Source organism: Lacerta agilis, chromosome 2 (genome assembly GCF_009819535.1).
Source record: "Lacerta agilis isolate rLacAgi1 chromosome 2, rLacAgi1.pri, whole genome shotgun sequence".
In the NCBI taxonomy this organism is placed as follows: Eukaryota; Metazoa; Chordata; class Lepidosauria; order Squamata; family Lacertidae; genus Lacerta; species Lacerta agilis.
In genome coordinates, this window is record NC_046313.1 from 57547881 (window position 1) to 57566798 (window position 18918).

General features: G+C 40.1%; 1 protein-coding gene across 3 annotated transcripts in view; it reads right to left on the reverse strand.

The window, feature by feature from the left end:
• Nucleotides 1-18918, reverse strand: part of RASGEF1C (RasGEF domain family member 1C) — an 84765-nt gene that overhangs the window by 1441 nt on the left and 64406 nt on the right. For all 3 annotated transcript variants that reach the window (XM_033140223.1, XM_033140221.1, XM_033140222.1), the window contains exons 6-13: nucleotides 17028-17102; nucleotides 12293-12388; nucleotides 9987-10089; nucleotides 9714-9793; nucleotides 8445-8540; nucleotides 2938-3033; nucleotides 1985-2108; nucleotides 165-237 (exon numbers count right to left, since the gene is read on the reverse strand). In XM_033140223.1, the coding sequence (XP_032996114.1) occupies nucleotides 165-237; nucleotides 1985-2108; nucleotides 2938-3033; nucleotides 8445-8540; nucleotides 9714-9793; nucleotides 9987-10089; nucleotides 12293-12388; nucleotides 17028-17102 (743 nt within the window). The remainder of the gene's footprint in view (nucleotides 1-164; nucleotides 238-1984; nucleotides 2109-2937; nucleotides 3034-8444; nucleotides 8541-9713; nucleotides 9794-9986; nucleotides 10090-12292; nucleotides 12389-17027; nucleotides 17103-18918) is intronic.

Below are 18918 nucleotides of genomic sequence, written 5' to 3' on the forward strand. Positions count from 1 at the left end.
TCCTTTGCCTAACTTGGGGCTCGAACCCACGACCCTGAGATTAAAGAGTATCAAGCTCTACTGACTGAGCTATGTGTGCAGACTCCAGTAGCCACCCTCTCTATGCCCATATCTACCTATTTTCTACTTCAGAAGATCATGACCCAACATAAATGAAATACTACCTCAAGGTTTTCCACCTCTCTTTTTCAGTTTGGTTTTCCGGACTTTCACTTTCATAGGAAGCCAGATACAAACCTTAAAAAAGAAGAAGTTTTAAAAGGCAACATTCCTTATTGAGACGATCAGTAGCCCACAAGTTAGAATTCTAATCAAACAAAGAGTTTTATGTTTCTTAGGTAAGCTGACACTCAGCTGCACACTTAGTGGGACTCACATCTGAGTAAGCATGCACAGTATCAAGCAACACACGCTCAAAGTGCTTAAATATCTGTAACTAAAGTTTAAACTTAATGGGTGATTGGAGCCAGCATGTATGGAGATACAGATGTGCACCTGGATCTTCATCCCCATCCCTATGCAAATGTTAATTGACTGAATTGCTGCAAACAGCTTTTACTAAAGAGGAAAAGATGTGTAACTGGTACTGGACCATATCAGTGTATGTATCATCATGGGTGATAACTACACATATAATGTGTAAAAGGTTCTTCTACAACAGGACTGGCGACCTCCAGGTGGTGCTGGACTACAACTCCCAACATCCCTGACCACTGGCCATGCTCACTGGGGCTGATACTATCTAGAAGGTTGCACATCTGCTCAAATGAGAAGTAGCATCAACTGAGGGCAATAGTGTGCAAAGCAATCCTAGTTGGGGAAAGGGAGTGGCCAAAAGTAGCAGCCAAGAGTCTGCCATGGAACACAGGAGGAACCAGTCTGGTTAGGAGAGTCAGCTTGGGCCATGGAGGCTCCAGCTCAGTGATCCAAAGCCAAGAGCCCCTGGAACTTGTGGATTAAATCTGGGCTGCCTGGTTTATTTCTGGACTTTCTTGCAGCCTCAGAAATCTTACCAGACCTGCTTTCTCCTTGCCAACCTGTGGGCTTCACCTTCCTGGAATCAATACTTGAACAAGGTAGAGTTCCTGTCTATGCAGATCTTCTGAAATGCCCTTGGCTGTTCCAGAAGACTCTGAGCACTGCCAGAGTTACGCTCTTCTTGTTTCCTTTTTATAGAGCTCACTATAATTATATAGCTATATGTTAGCTTGGGCAGCTGTTGCTTGTGGAGCTTGGACATAATTTTTCCTTGCTACATTCTAAATTCATGTATGGCCAGTGAAGTCTCAGCTGTCCTGTTTGATTAATGTGGATGAGTTTTAAAGGCTGCTCTTTAAAAATCAAAAAGTTCAGACGGAATCCAAAAGTCAGTGAAGCCTGTGGGTATGTCTAGGCAAAGCTAGCAAATTCAGCCCTTATCTCCAATGCTGATGATAATGGGATACGACTGATTTAACCCATTAGGAGATGGCAGAGAGCAACATGATAGATTGGATGGGTAGGAAGAGAAGTCAGACAAAAACTCATTTGCAAATGGGTATGATTAATTACACGATGAAAGAACTGAATTGAAAGGGTTCTCCCCCTTTAAGCACATATTAAGAGGTAACTAGATGTCTGCTGTGAGCTGAGCTCTGCTTTCCCTGCCTACAGCCATCACAAACTCAAAGAGAGCTGGACTGGTTGACTTATAGGGAACAGTAACTCTGTCTTTGAATGCTTTCAGCAATGACATTCAGAACTGCCCCTCATAGTATGACTGTCAGGCCTGTTTCTCTGTGATCACTGCATGCAGATGATTTGCTACGAGCAAGATGCCTTGTCAAAAAGTTATGGAAACAATAAAGGCCCAGATAATCATTCTTATATTGTAGACAATGGATCTGTACGATGACACATTTTGAAAATCATATTTTATCATGAACTATGGAACAATGCTAGTAGTGAACCACTATAGCATTTGTCAAAAAAAGGAATTTCTTACCATCTTCAGTAAAGATGGGCGCAGTATGTAAATAGTGGATGATGTTATCATCTCGCTCAAATGGACATTCTACTTGTTTCCATGTTATAAATTCACCTACTTGCTTAGCCAGTTCCAGGAATTTCTGTAAGGATTGGGGGAAAAGAAGTATTGTCTAGATAAATGGAATTTGTGTATCAGTAAAATTATTTCTGTAGTTTTAACATTCCTCAAAAATGTTAGCTGCTTAATGTGTCTGGTATATTATTTTTAAAAGGTAGGAGCAAGTGGATTGTTTGTCCAGCACAGCTTTCCTTGTGTTTCTGTAACACATGGAAGGAAATGATGGTGATTTGATAACTGCATATGAAAGGCAGCATAGAAATATGTATTTTAAGGAATAAAGAAAAGAGATATGCAGTTGTAATAAAATCTGCACATCTCAGGTAAGCAATGCACATGTCTCACATAACACACAGGCTACTCTTTTCCTCTGCTGCTATTAAACCGTGTTTTAAATGACAGGCATTTCATCCAACACTTGGAATTTAAAACTACAACAGTTTTGATGGCACGGAATATGAACCAGAAGTTTAATCCCACCAACTGCTCTATCTTTTAAAACATGTAAAACAAAAAAATTAAAATCTCTGAAGGGGGAGATAACTTTTGAGTTGTTGCGGGGGGTTCAGCATGAAAGGGAGTTGAGAGAACCCCCCCCCCCTTGTGTGCATGGTGTTTCTGCATATGAATGAACTTTTGGATCATGCTATCTGAAATCAAAATCTCTTAAGTAAAAAATGTTTATAGGATTTGTATGAAAAAGTCTGCTGGGAATTGTTTGATTTTGGGGGTAATCAAGGTAATATTTTTTTGTTCATGTATGTTTTTTGTTGTACTCTACTGGAACATAAGCACAAGGGCTCAAAGAACCTATCAACCACTTGCTTTACAAAGATGTTTGCTGCACTTACTTCAAAGTTGACATGTCCGTTTGGAAGGCGGTTGGCACATCCTTCATTCAAAAAGTAAATGTCTTTGATCAGTAGGCTGAAGAACGGGATCACAATCTGTGAAAAGAATGGCATGACTATTATCTTTTGGAGTTCTGTTCTTTATGCATGAAAGAACTGTTCATTCACAAGAAGAAAAGAGAGATTAACTTTTCAGTGTACAGTACTACCCTAATGACGAAATACTAATACTAGTGAGGCCTAGAGGAGATACAAGAGATAACAACCCACAAAATAGCTGTCATGCTGAAGAGATTTTCTCTGTGAATTGGCAAAACACAATCTATCTAAGCTTTGTGGAATTAAGGTTTCAGTTTATTACCTATTAATATTTCAGTAACATCAATATTTAAGATCATTTTGTTAACATTCACATTTTAATAAGCAAGGTGATTAACTTTCACCAGTGCACAGACAGTGAAGAGGCAAAGAGCACAATGAAGTTACAAAAGCCCTTGATTAAGTGAGCATTAACAATTCAACCCCAATCAAGCCAACATATGGAAAAGTAGATGCTCGTGACTTAACATGACAAAGGCTCTGATTTAAAGAAGTTTCAGAGGAAGGAATGAAAGATATGCCGTGAAGTCGGTACCTATCTGCTGGATGTTTCACACTAAGTTTGATCCTCACCTGGTGTGAATTTCAAAAGTATCAAATGAAGCAACATGGATTTAGACTGGGTATCTATCTTGTCTTATGCCATGTTTGGTATATACCAAAATATGCCATTTTTCCCCCCAGATTCGGAACTGTGCTTAACTTACCAAGTCTGGGGACTATATGGTTTTCACTGTATGGATTTATGTACTTTTGTTTTAAACTACTTTGATTTTTTTACAGTGAAATAGTGGTCTATAAATACTTTTATATATGAACATAATACTTGAGTAATACAAACTTAAAACATTAACATAGCTCAATCATAATCTGTGAAATGCCTGGAAAAAGAGGGAAGGCTTAATTTAGACACCCAAAAGATGTCAGTATCCATGCCAGGTGGACTTCACTTGAGAAAGTGTTCCATAGCATTCTATTCAGATATATAAACACAGATACACTACAGATTCTTCTGCCACTGCCCTTATACTTGACTCTCTTTTTGCATTTCCCACTGTAGACATTTTTCTCTCAGACACCCAAGGACAGGGCAAAGGTAGGTAAGCAAGTCTGCTAGGTTATCCTGCAGAGCAACAGTGGTCTATTCATTTCACTATAACTTGACCTGGAGTGTAGCTTGCAAGGGTCTTATAAGGCCAGCTCCTCTTCACTCATAAAACACTGTGCCAGGCTCACTGAAGAAGATTTAAACTCACCTAGCTAGTGAATTCCTGTCTCTCCTACAGGAGCTATAGTTTCTATTAAAGTGAGAATGAATATGTCAGGTGGGCATAACTTTCAAATATATCCCCTGGTCCTTTGGTAAATGAACTGAACTGTAACTTAAGTACGCACTAGAGTACTATAGCCTTGAGGAAAGGTAAGACTCTGGAAAAAGTGTAGCAGTAAAGTAGTCATTTGGTTTGGCAACCAATGTCCTCAAGTTATTTATGGTACTGGTGTGCCTGAGCAGTATGTGCAACCAAAAAAGAAAGCGAGTCGGAATCCCAGAAGGGAGTTTGCCCTTGCTAAAGCTAAAATATTCAAGACACAAAAGTAAGTGTATGATAAAAGGATAACGTAGCTGCTCCTCTCCTGTTACTCCCAACTATCAAAAGCTAATCTTCATATTGAAAAATTAGCCCAAATGTGGTTCCACAAGTAAGTGAATTGTAATAGGATATAATTATCAGTACTTCCACAAATTAGGATAATTTGCATATGGTAATTTGCAACAGATAATGTTCTGATGCCCTAGAGAATAGCCTAACTTAGCATGTTTACTTTGCTTGTGTTTAGTAAGCAAAGCTAGCCTGATTTCTTATTTGCAATTGGCAGCCATTCATTGTTAATAACGACCTTATGACACAGAAAATTTTCTGCAGAAAAACAGAGCACTCTGGGGAAAATTCATATCCACATCACTGATGATAATAGGGTCTAAAGTAGCGGTGAATGACTGACGAGGAAAAAGATCTTGAGGTCATAGTGGATAGATTGTTGAAAATGTTAACCCAGTTTGTGGCTGGCAGCTGTGAAAAAGGTAAATGCTATGCTAAGGATCATTAGGAAATGGATTGAAGTGAAATCTGCTAATATCATAATGTCATCATGTACTGCAACCATACTTGGAATACTGTGAGCAGTTCTGATTGCCACACTTCAACAAGAATTCTGCACTTTAACCACTTCCCACATTGCTTTTCATGTGATTTATCTGCATATGCTGTAAGTTGGATTTCTGATATGTATTTTAACCTATTTTGTATTTTCTGGTGTGTTTGTGTGTATGTGTGTGTAGATGGAAGGTGTGTGAGAGATCATTTTGACCCAGTTGAAATGAGTGCACACGCATAGGTTGGGCCAAGGGACTGATGAAAGAGTCATCATTAGGCAGATAATGAGAAGAGCACATAAAGTATCCTCACGCTCTCATCCTCCTATGAACTGCTACATAAAATGGGTTGGTGCAACTATGCTAGATATACTGTCAGGGGCGTTCCGGGGGGGGGGGAGTCCGCATGCACCACTCACCATGTCCCGCCAGGCCGCGCGCCCCCCTGGGCTGTGTGCCACGCCCCAAGCCGCGCACCATCCCCCTGGGACGAGCACCGCCCCGGGTACTGGAGCAGGTTGCTTCTCCTCTGCATACGGTTGCTCTTAATCTTTACAGCCGTACATGGATTGGGCCTGAAATACCTGTTAAGAGTGCCTTCTCTCACATCAGTCAGCCTGTCCACTAAGACAGCCACCTGAGACCTTTCTGCACTACACAATCTGAAGTGCAATGGCTGGCAACTACAGAGAGAGAGCCTCCTCATCTTTGCAATCCTCTCAGGGGACCTGCCTTATTAGGTAAAAAAGTAAAGATAAAGGACCCCTGGACACTTAAGTCCAGTCAGAGGCAACTATGGGATGCGGCACTCATCTTGCTTCAGGCGGAGGGAACCAGACCACAACTGCAGAGTGATGCCAAGAAAATAGAGCCTTCCAGGGGGTGGGGCTGAGCTGTCCTGGGATCTGCTGGATCCTGAGCCAGACCCGCTGCCATCACATGAAGGCATGGGAAGTTCAGGTTGGTGCAGTGATCTGCCTGACCCCCCCCCCACCTTTTGGCCCAGCTGCCAACTTTGGCAAGGCAATAATAAAAAAAAGCCCTGCTGAGCTGGGAGTCCTGCATAGAGGTAAAGATTGCTCCCCAATCCTATTTATTATACTGTAGTTTTCTTTATTATTTCTAAATTCAAACCTGCTGTTCAGTGAATATTTCAATCCCGGGATGGGGAATATTTATTATTATTATTATTATTATTATTATTATTATTATTATTATTATTATTATTATTGATAATATATGGAAAAATAATATATGAAAATCACAGAATCCATAAAAAACAAGTCCAATAAATCGCATGAGCAAATTAACAATCCAGTGATACAAAAAAACCCCTACACTAAGGGCAACCATTAGAATTCCCCACTCCCTCCCACTCTGTCTGTCAAACAAAGAGGGCCCCACTATTTCTACACTTTACACCATTCTTTTCTTTTTTACTATGATACTTTTTGTACTTTTCCTTATTGCTTTGTTGAGTGTCTTGGAAGCGTAAATACACATTGAAGGGACAGGATATAAATTATGTAAATAAACAATGAATGACATAACTATAAACAATTTTTTAAAAATCAAACACAAAGAGTCATGGAATGTACCCGAATGTATCCCAGCTTTCAAAAGTAGAAAGCATCAATACACACTGTAAGAATGTCATTTTGGCTTCCCTGTTCAGATTCTATTCTTCTGCACAGCCCTAAATTAAATTCTCCACACAGTTACTTTCTGATAACAGTCCATTGGAATGCATGACACATTGAATGTGTAGTCTACTGTGAGCAGCAGTCACTGTGTCTGCTTCAACGTGCTGAGAATTTGCAAGTCAAATCAGATAGTCAATTAAGGTCTTAAGATATTCATCTCCTGCACTTGCCTGAAAAAAAAATCCACTCCATGATGTAATATACACTTCCATTCAAATAACAAATCCTCTGTATGTGTGTGGGCATGCACACTTTCCACAGCAAGTCACAACTCAAACCTGTTTTTTAACTTTCAAAAAATATATTCAATCACTACCCGTTTTAATAAATGGATAATTTAACCTCTGTCTTTCCCTCCACATCTATTCAAGCATTAAAAAAAGAAGAAGCCCAAAGTGTCAGATTATATTATATACTTCAAAAGAAGAAGGGAGGGCTTGGGTATACATCCAGCAGTGGACAATATTTATCTTTAAATCACATTTCATTTCACTTCATTTCATTTGATTCAGGGTGAGTAAAAATATTACATTTTTTTAAAAAATGAAGAAATGTCATTGAGGCTTGGAGAGCAGCATTATAGCTATAGTGGCTGTGGGATTCGAAAACACCAAACCACGATGAGGTGCTGGATTTGATGCACAAACACCTTCTTGGCAACTATCACATTATGCATTCAGTTAAAGGAGGATGTAGTCTTTATCCCTCGCATTTCCATCTGACTATTAACCTTCTGTTGCCCTTGGTTTTAAAGAGAAACTTTCCCATGTAACCAGCATGAATGACTTCCACAGGAAATGAGCTAAGTAACAGAGAAACAGGCTTGCATGGCTATACCTTAGAGACAGACTGCATAAGCATCTCAAAAGTATCAGCTTTTCATTCAAGCATGAATGTGTCTGTCTCATATTCATTTCCTTATTATATATATCCCTCCTTATTATACCTCTTATCATCTCCCCATGGATCTATTTGTTCAGACTAGGGCAAAAGATTCCCCTGTGGTGTGGGCTCTTCCCCACTTCGCTACTTGCAGCTGAGACAATCGGGGAGCCAAATTCTGAGCCTATATAATTGCAGAATCTTCATTTCAAAGGACCTGCACCACATTGTCTTGCCTCTGCTCCAGAGGGCTGGGGAACCCTCCAGTGGGGGAACGAGGAATCACTGAGTATTTCTTCCCTCCCTGCTCTGCTGATAGAAGACTTACTGACAGCTGAGCAACAGTTGGGTGCAACCTTCAGAATATCACAGTATTTTGCCTCTCATGCAGGGATGTTGAAAAGATGAACAACTATAAAACCAGCCAGTATGGGCTGTGAAAAGAAACAGTTCCAGTGTAGCATGGTGATCTGGAGCAGGTGAAGGAGACACAGGCTGAGTCGCTGCTTGGTCATGGAGCTCATTGACCTTGTGACCTTGTCCAGTTATCTCTCAGCCTAACCAACCTTTGCAGGATTGTTGTAAGGATAATATGGGTGGAGAAGCATGTTTATTGTGCAGAGCTTCTTGGAGGAAAAATAAAATGAATGTGATGGTGATAATAATACCTTTTCCCTGTTGCTGTGTGCTGTTAGGGACCGATGTGCAGCTCCCCGCAATGCAGTTCTGTAGTTATAAAAATTACCTGTAGGGTCCATTTGATGCTAGAGAGGAAGAAAACATTGGAAGGTCAGAAGATATTTTGAATTGCCTTTGCAGTGCAAAGGTGACGTGGTAAGCAATACAGGTGAACTGGAGAGAAAACTACCCAACACCTCCTTTTCAGGTCAATTTCTATTCATTTATTTTCATCTAGTTTCTTAAGAGTGACCAGTCCGTACCATTTTTGTCACGATAAAAACCCTTCAGTCCTCTAAGAGTGCTTCTAAAGATGCTTCCATAAGATGATTTTTGTTTGTTTGCTAGTGGCCACTACTTATTTCGTTGTTGTTAGGCACAGACATTCACACAGAGAACACATGGTTCACCCTAACGGCAGAATATTAAGCGGCAACTGCCACTCCTCGATTAATCTGTTTCCGGAGTGCAGAGCGATGCCAGGATTGTACAGTGGTGCGACCATGTAATTACATCAAACACTTGTGTGTGTGTGAACGTGCACAAACATCTACAAATGAGACAGGCATACTTCAACTTTGTGTGCTGGACAAATTGGCAGTCCACTCGGTTTTTCAAGAGAGAGCCCACTTGTACCAAGACAAGCAAAGGTGTGTGCCAAGAAGGACCGACTGAAGCAGTAACAACAGTTGTATAGTATGTGGAACTTGTTAACTGAATTAAGAAACACAGGTATACCTGAGAGTTGCACCTTAAAATGATCTTCTGAAAGTACCCCAAAGAAGAAATGGCTCGCCTAACCTACATTATCATGGGAACCTCAGCAGTGAGCTTCACAATTGATTCCAAGCAAATACAGACATTTCCCAATTGTGGACAAATTACCAAGGGATAGTCTGATGTGCCATTTCCCCTGTTGACAGATTTCAAGCACTTATTGCTCATAACTTGCTAACTGTTTGATATATTCTCTGGTTTTAATGGCTGTCAATCCTAGCATGAGGGTTGCTAGTTGAGTCAAGATAATGCCAGAACTCAGTATAGCTCTTAACTATGGCCTGCGCTAAATAGACAAGACTGGAAAAGAATACATTTGCACCCATTTGTGGTCTGGATTTTATTCCTGATATTTCTTCTTTTTACTTCTTTTCCATCTTTAATTTAATGTGATATGCAAAGTCCATCATTTGGCCCTTGCCTATGAATATTCAGTTTAAATAAACGCATGAATAGAAAATATGTAATTCTGAACATTTTACCTCGAGAATAAAAAATTTGGCTGTTTTCACTTTTGACCAAGTCTTCTTTAACCTGGAGACTGGACTCATGTTCATACCGGCTGGAGGAGAAGAAGAGGAAAAAGAACAGAGGAGGAGTTTATTGTTGTTGTTGCTATTGTTGTTGCTGTTACGGTTATTGTTATTGTTACTATTATTACACCCTAAGGTCCAAGGGCAGGTTACAACAATTAGGAAAGGGAATCCACTTTATGTATCCCTAATATCATTCAGAAATGACAATAACACACTTACATATGATTGCCATCAGCGAGTTAAAATTCCCGATGTTAAAGCACTCGCGAGCAACATCAATGAAAAACTCAATGACTTGTGCTCTCTGCTTCTTTTTTGCAGGCTGCAAATAAACAGACAGATAAAACAGGTATGGAAGACAAGTGTAAAAAAAAAAAAAACCCTGGAAGATGTCAGAACACTGTGCCAGACAGAGATGCCCTATTCTACAGTTCAATCAATTGATTTCAAAACAGCTACAAAATCCCATTCAAGCTGTTTGATTAATGACACTCATTGCTGGCAACTTGCAAAATCAAAGATCCTATCAGGGAGAGTGACCAAAGTCTATTATACCTTTAAAAATGTCTTCAAGCAATGACCCAACATTGACACATAAACCTGTACTTTAAAGACTATTAATTCCACTGATAGTCTGTCCAACTAGCTATCAATAAAATGTCAATTACTGTAACTTTTTCTGGGCTTGGCGCCAATCAGTGCAATTTTTTTTGAACTTCGTCTGAAGAGGAGAGAAAATACATTAATCTTGAAATTAGTAGATTTCTGGAGAATTTTCTTTTGTGTTTCTTGTATTTCACAATACTCCCATCCAGTGTTGGATTTACATACGGGCTGCATGGGATACAGCCCAGGGCCTCATAATCTAAGGGCCTCAGCTTCTTGCTTTTAATAAAATGAAACAAAACAAAAAACAGGCAGATTTTACTATCTAGGCCCTATTGCTTAGTAACAATGTTTTGTTTCTCATGATCAAATGCTATTAGGTTTGGGCCTCCCAGGTCCTCCTAGCCCAGGGCCTCCCAAAGCCTCCAGACCTGTTCCTATCTCTTTTTTATACTATTTTTTATAAATTTTTACAATAACAGAAAATAAAAATATCACATCACAACTCCCCAATGTGAGATTTCCAAAATTCCCTGACTTCCCTCCACTTCCCTTCTTGGTTCTTTCGTTTTACATTTGTAAATGCACGTCCTTAAAATCTTCGGTTCACAATAATTTCAAATGTTATACATTGTTCATCATATTACAAGTGTTTTTCATGCTCCCATCTCTTTTTAATGATAACAAAGGAAGTTAGTCAGAAGGACTGAATCGTGAAAGAGATTTAGCTGGAAACAGATATAGTGAAAATTACCTAGCATCAATCGATCCAGTATTCTGTCACAGACAATGGGCACTTCTGTATGTTCTAGAAGTAGAGTGGGCAACCTCTAAGTCAAGGGCCATATTTTCTCTGGGGGAAATGGTCAAGGGCCACATAGCTCCAGTGAGTGGACTAGAGCTGAAGTGAGCAGGAACACTTGTGTTCTCTCCCTCCTGTACAATTCCACATGACATCTTTAGGCAGATAAGTCTTGGCAAGAGAATAGTTATCCCAAACATTCTCAGATAAGACTGCATACACACCACACGTTTAAAGCCCATGACTTCCGCCAAGGTATACTGGGGACTGTGGTTTACCTCTCACAGAGCAACAGTTTCCAGCACTCTTAACAAGCTACAGTTCCCATGATTCCTTGGGGGAAGACAAATGCTTCGTATGTATGGGGAGTGTGTACCCTGGGTTAGTTCAACAACCAAATGGTACAGGGTGATACTGAAACGATAGCACCCCATACTTCTGCTTGGTTTTCCTTAAGACCATGATTGGAAGAAAACACAATAATAAGTTATTTCCATTATTTACTGTACAAGTCTATTGCATTCAAAGGGTGGTATCCAACTAATGTGCACCATCATTGCAAGATCTCTGCTTGCACAATGGAACTTCCCCCCTCCCCTCATGCACCTTCTAAATCTGTTCTAAGGGTTTTCCCCACCCCATCTGGAGAAAATTTGAAGAGTGCTCCAGGTGCACGAAGGAGGAGGGAAGGGGGATCTCTGCTGCGCAAGTGTGAATATTTGTGCTGAAGGGACATGTGAGTTGGATACAGACAGATGCCAACCAACGGTGTTCAATTGGAGCAAAGAGCAATTCAGGTTTTCTCCAGATTGATGTTTGCTCCAATTTAATACAAAAGTTCGGGTTTTCCCTGGGAGAGGAGCTGGGCAAGAGGAAAACTGTTCAGACACAGTCCACTTATAGGACACAACTGTATAAAATTCTACAGCAAAATTACTGCTCTATCATTGCATCAATAGCCTATTTCACCATTTATATACCGCAGTTTCTGTGAAAAGTGTAAAAAGTGTAAAAACCCAAAGTACACTCTGTGATTAGTCCAAGAAAAATATATCCTCCACTTTTGTGAGTAAATAGTCTCGAAGTTCCACAGTCAGACAAATGGTATTCAACTTACCATGCAGATTTCTGTTGCTACAAGATAGCAGAGTCTATTGAACCATTTGACATAGGCCTCAAGGTTGCTAGTTTTTTTCTGTTGACTGAAACAAGGCTGAAAAACAAAGACATGACATGACATAAACTAGATTCTGCTTTGCCTTTTAAAAAAAATAAAAATAAAATAACAATCACAGTAACTGTAGAGTGTTGTTCTATGATCAATAGCATACATTTTTATCCTCAACAACATTCAAAAGCATGTGGACATATACCTATAAACACGCACACACACACACACACACACACACGGATAGTGCATGTAGAACTGAGCTTTAGAAGTCAGTGGGTGGGTAGTGGCATATGTGTTGGGCTTCACAGAATGCAAAGCTTCCTACAAATCAAATCAGTGAATGATGAACAGTCCCACTTTGCCTACAGCAATTGCACACAAGGCAATTTATTCCAATCGGTGCTCCCTAGGATATTAACAGCCAGGATATTGCTGTATGCAACAAGAATCTGGAGAAAATAAAATCAGACAAGGACGCCTTTCCATGTAATATGTATTTAGTTTATGCCTTTGACTCCCAAGAGTTCCTACAGTTTGGCAAATCCAATTGCCCATGGTGTTGTCTTGCATGAAACAAAATTTCTGATTAAGTTGGGGGGAATCAACAGCAAAACAAAACATGATAGAGTTACAGTACAGAATGTTTTTTGCCTAAAATATTATTTCCTTCACATGCTCTTGTCTTTGAGAAAAAATTATATTCACTGCCCAATTCTTTATCTCTGACCTATTTCTGTATCATTGGTTGCTGTGAAACAAGTCACTCAGATAGCAAAATTCATCAGGAAATGTCATTTTTGTGACATGTGCTCTTTCGGCTGTGGTTACTAGGCAATTGCATTGGAATGACAAGGTTAGTTTGGTATCTGAATTATTTTGATGATTTAAAATCACCTCCAGCACCTTCACCTCAGGATGAATCTTCCAGAGATGGCTGATTATTCTGATCCCCCCCCCTATTATTTCCTATTATTTTTTGTTTGCAGCCACTAGAGGGTATCAGGAGATTTTTCTTTCTTTTATTAATGTGATAATTGATTTCTATTTTAGAGCCTGAGGATAAGATGAGTAAATTGTGAGCTCCATGAGGGCGAAGTTTTCTGTTGGTGAAAAGGGGCTCTCATGCATAAGGTAATCTGGGAAAGGGTGTTGCCTGGGATTTTGAGCGTTCGCAATGTTTGCATATATATCTGTATTGTAGAAATGTATCCTAAGGCTAAAGAAGATTAAAAGGGGGCATTGGGGAATCACACGAAACAGCAGGCACTTCTAAAATGTAAGCAGCCTGGAGCCCATTGCAGTATGATGTGATGCAAATTCAATAAATATAACTCTTGCTTCTCTGTCTCAGCACATGGCAGCAGGAGGAACTGCCTCGCTCATACTGAATTAATGGGGTTTGAATCAGCGTGAATGACCAGGAAAGGGATCTTGGGGGTCACAGAGGATAGCTTGTTGAAAATGTTAACTCAGCAAGCAGCAGCTGTGAAAAAGGCAAATTTCATGTTGGGGTAATCAGGAATGGGAATTGAAATAAAACTGCCAATATCATAACTCTTGTTACACAAATCTGTGATACAACGGCACTTGGAATGCCGTATACAGTTGCTGCACCTCAAAAAGGTTATTGTAGAGCTGGAAAGGGTCCAGAAAAGGGCAACCAAAATGATCAAGTTAAACTATGAAATATAGTACCACAATGGGCCACTGGCTGATCACAGTGGTGAAATGGATAAGGTAAAATAAGCTGAGCTTGAATCCTGGCAAGACTGTGGGTAAGTAGTTCCTGGGTCTGAGAAACTGGTCAGTTGCCTGTTTCCGGATCCTTGGCTTCCTACAGTTTCCCCCCTTTTTACTCCCTTGCGTATTCAGCAGGTATGCCATATAGCAGCACCTTACCATCTAATGAATGTAACCATTCATTAAATCTTAGTTAGGTGAAGCTACCCATATTAGTATTTATTTTCTAGTTGACAAAATGGATTTGAATTCTATTTCCGCCACTTTCCCATTCACTCTCTGGAATTCACACACTGTTCTCTTCTGTCATCTCCATCTCATATTTTGTTGCATTATCCTTAATTACTCCTTGTACTTTTCTCTCTTTGCTACACTTGGATCTTTTATATCCAAGTATATTTAATGCTACATGGCACGCAAAGCCTTTGGGCATCCATTAACATAGCACTCAACATCTCCACTCCTGCTTGTTTTTTTAAAGTTCAATTTAGCCTCACTCTAGACGTCTTTCTGTTTCAACCAACATTTACTCCTATGTCCTCATTTCATCATCTCAACTTCATCATCTCAACTTTTTTCCCTTAATTTAATTGAGTAGCTTAGGTCAGTCACTGTCTTTGGACTGTGCATGCGTGTGTGTGCACACATATACACACACAGATTAGCAAATGAATATGAAGTGTTTCATGCAAGGATGGCTGCGCTAGTGCAAAGCTGTAATTTTTGCCACACCCTGTGCTCACCCTACTTTGTGACAATAATGCACACTATCACAAGATGACACAATTGGTACACAAAATGCTATGCAGGACTCTTTTGCCCAGTGTGGGAATTGAACCCATGACCCTGAGATTAAGGTTCTCATGTTCTATCAACTGAGCTATCCCAGCCTTGCAGGGGAACTAGATGACCCTTGTGGTCCCTTCCAACTCTACAATTCTGATTCTATGAACGCTCCATTGCTTGCTTTTAAAAATCTGATTCCATTTCAGTCTAGACATGTTTCAACCCCATAGTTGCTTTTGACTGGACTTAATCGTCCAGGGGTCCTTTACCTTTTTTTTAATCTTTACTACTATGTCCTCATTTTATCATCTAATCTACAGGTTTTCTTGCCTCTAACTTAAGAGGTGTGTATTAAACCTTTACATTCCCCAGCACAACTGGAGATTAGGTGAACGGCACCACTTCTTGCCTGTGCCCCCCACCTTGCCCAGTCCCATTTTCTGCCCCTATTTCTGTCTGCTGAACTGAGCAGCACTTGAGGATAAGTATGCTTCACAAGCAGTTGTGGAGAGGGGAAGATGACAGGCCTAAGGGAGGAAGGAAAGCAGCAAAGAATTTAAAGACACAGTACTGATCTCTGAGTTGCAAATTTGGCGGTCAAAATAATCTACATATTCAAAAATTATTTGGAAGCCAATGAAAGAAAAAGGCAGTTTCCTCCCATAGCCCATAATAAATTCAGTGACCAAACACCCTAACTCAATCCCAGCAAAATAACAAACAAAAGCACAACATGCTCGCCTTTAAAATCCCACTGGAAAATAGATGGCAGATGTTGTAAGACATGTGGCTAATTTTGAGGTATTCGTTGATTTGTGCAACGTCTGCTGATAAGAACCAACAAGGGGAGAGGCCAGTTTCCTCATACCATCACCCCAGGCATTTTGTTCTTTTGTTTCAACGTATATTCTTTACTTCTCTTTGTATGCATTGTAAATGAACAAAATTTCCTAGCCATCAGAAATTTATGCTGCATTAAGAAGTTTCCTTTAACGTATTTCATCTCCAATGTGCTAGCCTTACAGGTGTTATCAGTCTGAGGAATACTTTGCTTTTAGTTAGTGCATTGTGATTACATCCAGCTAGTCACATGCCAAAACCTGCTTCTGAAGAATTATCTGTGCACCAATAGTGCATAAAGCAGCATCTTCTCCTATTTTCTTTCTCACAGACACTAATGGGCATGTTGCCCTTGACGTTAACAAGCATGGAGCTGAGTATGCAGAGGCTAATTTCCCCCCTACTGGGATTGCAGCACAGAATATTAAAATATGCACTCTCTAATTACCAATACAAAACCATGCTTTTCTTCTTATTCCAGCTACGAGGTGCACATCAGGGGCATTTGAAACCCCAAAAGAACATCAGGTAGGAGATGGTTCCGTGGACTTATTTCAAATGTGCACTGTGTGCATGAGCACCATGTCCTAAACACCACAGCTTCATGCAACTGTGAAAAACATGTTCCAGGGGCCTCCTATAAACAGATGTGTACTGCCTACTGTGTAGTCCCAATTGCTGCACATCCCACTCTTTGAATTGCTCACTCAGAATGGGTAATGCAACCAGGGGCAGATCTACTATGAAACTAATGAATTTTAAATTCCAGGGTCCCTAATTCCGGTGGGGCCCCAGAAGCAACTTTACTCCACATTGCTTAGAAAAATTGCTTGTAAACGTCTATCATGCATGTATATAATATTTCCCTCATTTTCACCCCACCACAGAATCATAGAACAGTTGGAAGGGACCACAAGGACAATCTATTCCAACCTCCTGCAATGCAGGAATATTTCACCCCATGTGGGGCTCATACCCATGACCCTGAGATTAAGAGTCTCATGCTCTACCAACTGAGTTATAACTCAAAAGCTATAAGGCATAGGGAATTTTTATTCACACCAGTGACTTTGACATGTCAGTGCAGCTATTTTAATCCAAATATGAGATGCAGTAGTTAATTTAAAAATAAATAAATAGTGGTGATCTGTCATGGAACAAACCCATGGAAGAAGATAACAGTGGTTACCCAGACTTCATTTCTGGTTGCAATGGGATCCCCATATCAGTTCAAGCTTCAGGGCCCAAAAACTGTAGTTCCGCCACTGAATGCAACTGGAAATAGCAACAGCAACCATAATAGTGCTAGTCATACCTTTGTGCTTTCCAAAGGATCTTTATGGACAAATGCTTGAACAAATTCTTCAGGTCCAATGTGACCCAGTCTTTCCTTTTGCAAGAAATAAAGTGAGAAATAAATTGTAATATAGCACGCCTGGAATCACTTATTATTATTATTTATACGCCGCCCATCTGGCTGGGTTTCTATTTATGGTGCTTGAAGCAGCACCCTTCAGATGTGAAAACAGAATTTAAAAGGAATTTATGAAACCACTGGCTGGCAGACTAGCTCTGCCTGGTTTACTCTCCATCAGGAATTGCTTGCAACAGGGATGGGGAACTTGTGGCCCTCCAGCTGTTGCTTGATTAACACTCCCATCATCACCCAAACAATAGCCATGCTAGCTGGGACTACTGGGACTTGCAGTCCAACAACATCTAGCAAGTCCACAGATTCCTCATCCTCAACATGGTTAGAGTCTATACTGCATAAGCAGGAGACATTCCAGCTGAAATAGACTAGGCTACTGGAGTTCTGTGATTACTGGTAGATTCTCCCTTGGTTTTTATTTCCTCTTGAACTCTTTCCTTGATCTTATAACCATACCTGCACTGAAGTGGCTATGAGGTGCTGTGGGGCAGTGGGAACCCAGCTGCACAGCATCTAAGCCCATCACACACATAGGCCCTGTGGATCTAATAGTAGCTTTGTGTAATTAGGAGTGTAATTTACATCAAGGCAAGTGCTAGTGGGAAATGGACAAGGGAAAAAAGTTTAAAAAGCAACCCAAGAGCATCAGTTCCATGTAAGGCTGCTAAAATAAATGCCATGGGTGTTCCTAATCATGAATCTCCCACATCATGTCTACGTTATCCTAAGACCATGAGTTATAGAAGTAGATATGCATTTGTTGGTAGAAAAACAACACATCAAACCTATGATGACTTGTTACCTCAATGAAACCTTGTGAAATCCTCACAATAAGAGACGAGAATGGACTAGTGGATAAAAAAGGTGTTGATGTTACAGCAGTGTTTCCGACTGGGAACCTGCTACACACTGATGAAGAGGTTGATTAAAAACTTGAATGCTTCAGGACCAAACTAGTCAAGATGGCAGGTCTGATTCTGTGTGTGTGCAAACAACATATATGGGATGGATGATTTGGATTGGGACCATGTCACTTGTGAAGAAGATTTAATCCTTTCTCCCTGAACTCTTTTCCTGACTAAAATAGCACTCACCCAGTCTGTTACTTGCCCCATTTGGGAAAATGTAACATGCAATTAGCAGTTTGGAGTGCCTGGGAGGGATATTTTCATCAGAAAGATGATGCAGAAGGAAGGGTCAAGCCCCTCTCCCAGATCCAAATAGACCATCCTATTTCAACTTTTTGCAAATATTTAAGGATGAACACTTTCAGAAAGAAACAAAATAGGAAATTCTTTCCAGTAGCACCTTAGAGACCAACTGAGTTTGTTCTTGGTATGAGCTTTCGTGTGCATGCACACTTCTTCAGATACGTTATTCAGAAAGGTTTCAGAAAGGTTATTCAGAGATACTTTGTGTTCTTCATTCATCAAGACCAACACTAATCAATATCATATTGCAGCATGTGGGAAGGAAAAGATGGCTGTGTTTGAAACTAGTATTAACCTGAACAGTACATATTTGGTCTACTATAGGTGCACTAGCTTCTTAACTATATAACTTAGCTTTTGTTATTAGTAGTAAGATGCAGGTATATTATTCCCTCCCAATGGGCAATTGCTTGGACTCAAGGACTCATATGATGCCTTGTACTTGTGGTCCTACATTCAGAAACTTCCCGCAACACATTTGAGTTTCTGCCATGGGGAAGGGGGTTTGATAAGATTTTAACCCTCTCAAAAGTCTCAATAGGAATTTTCTAGAAAATGTTGTC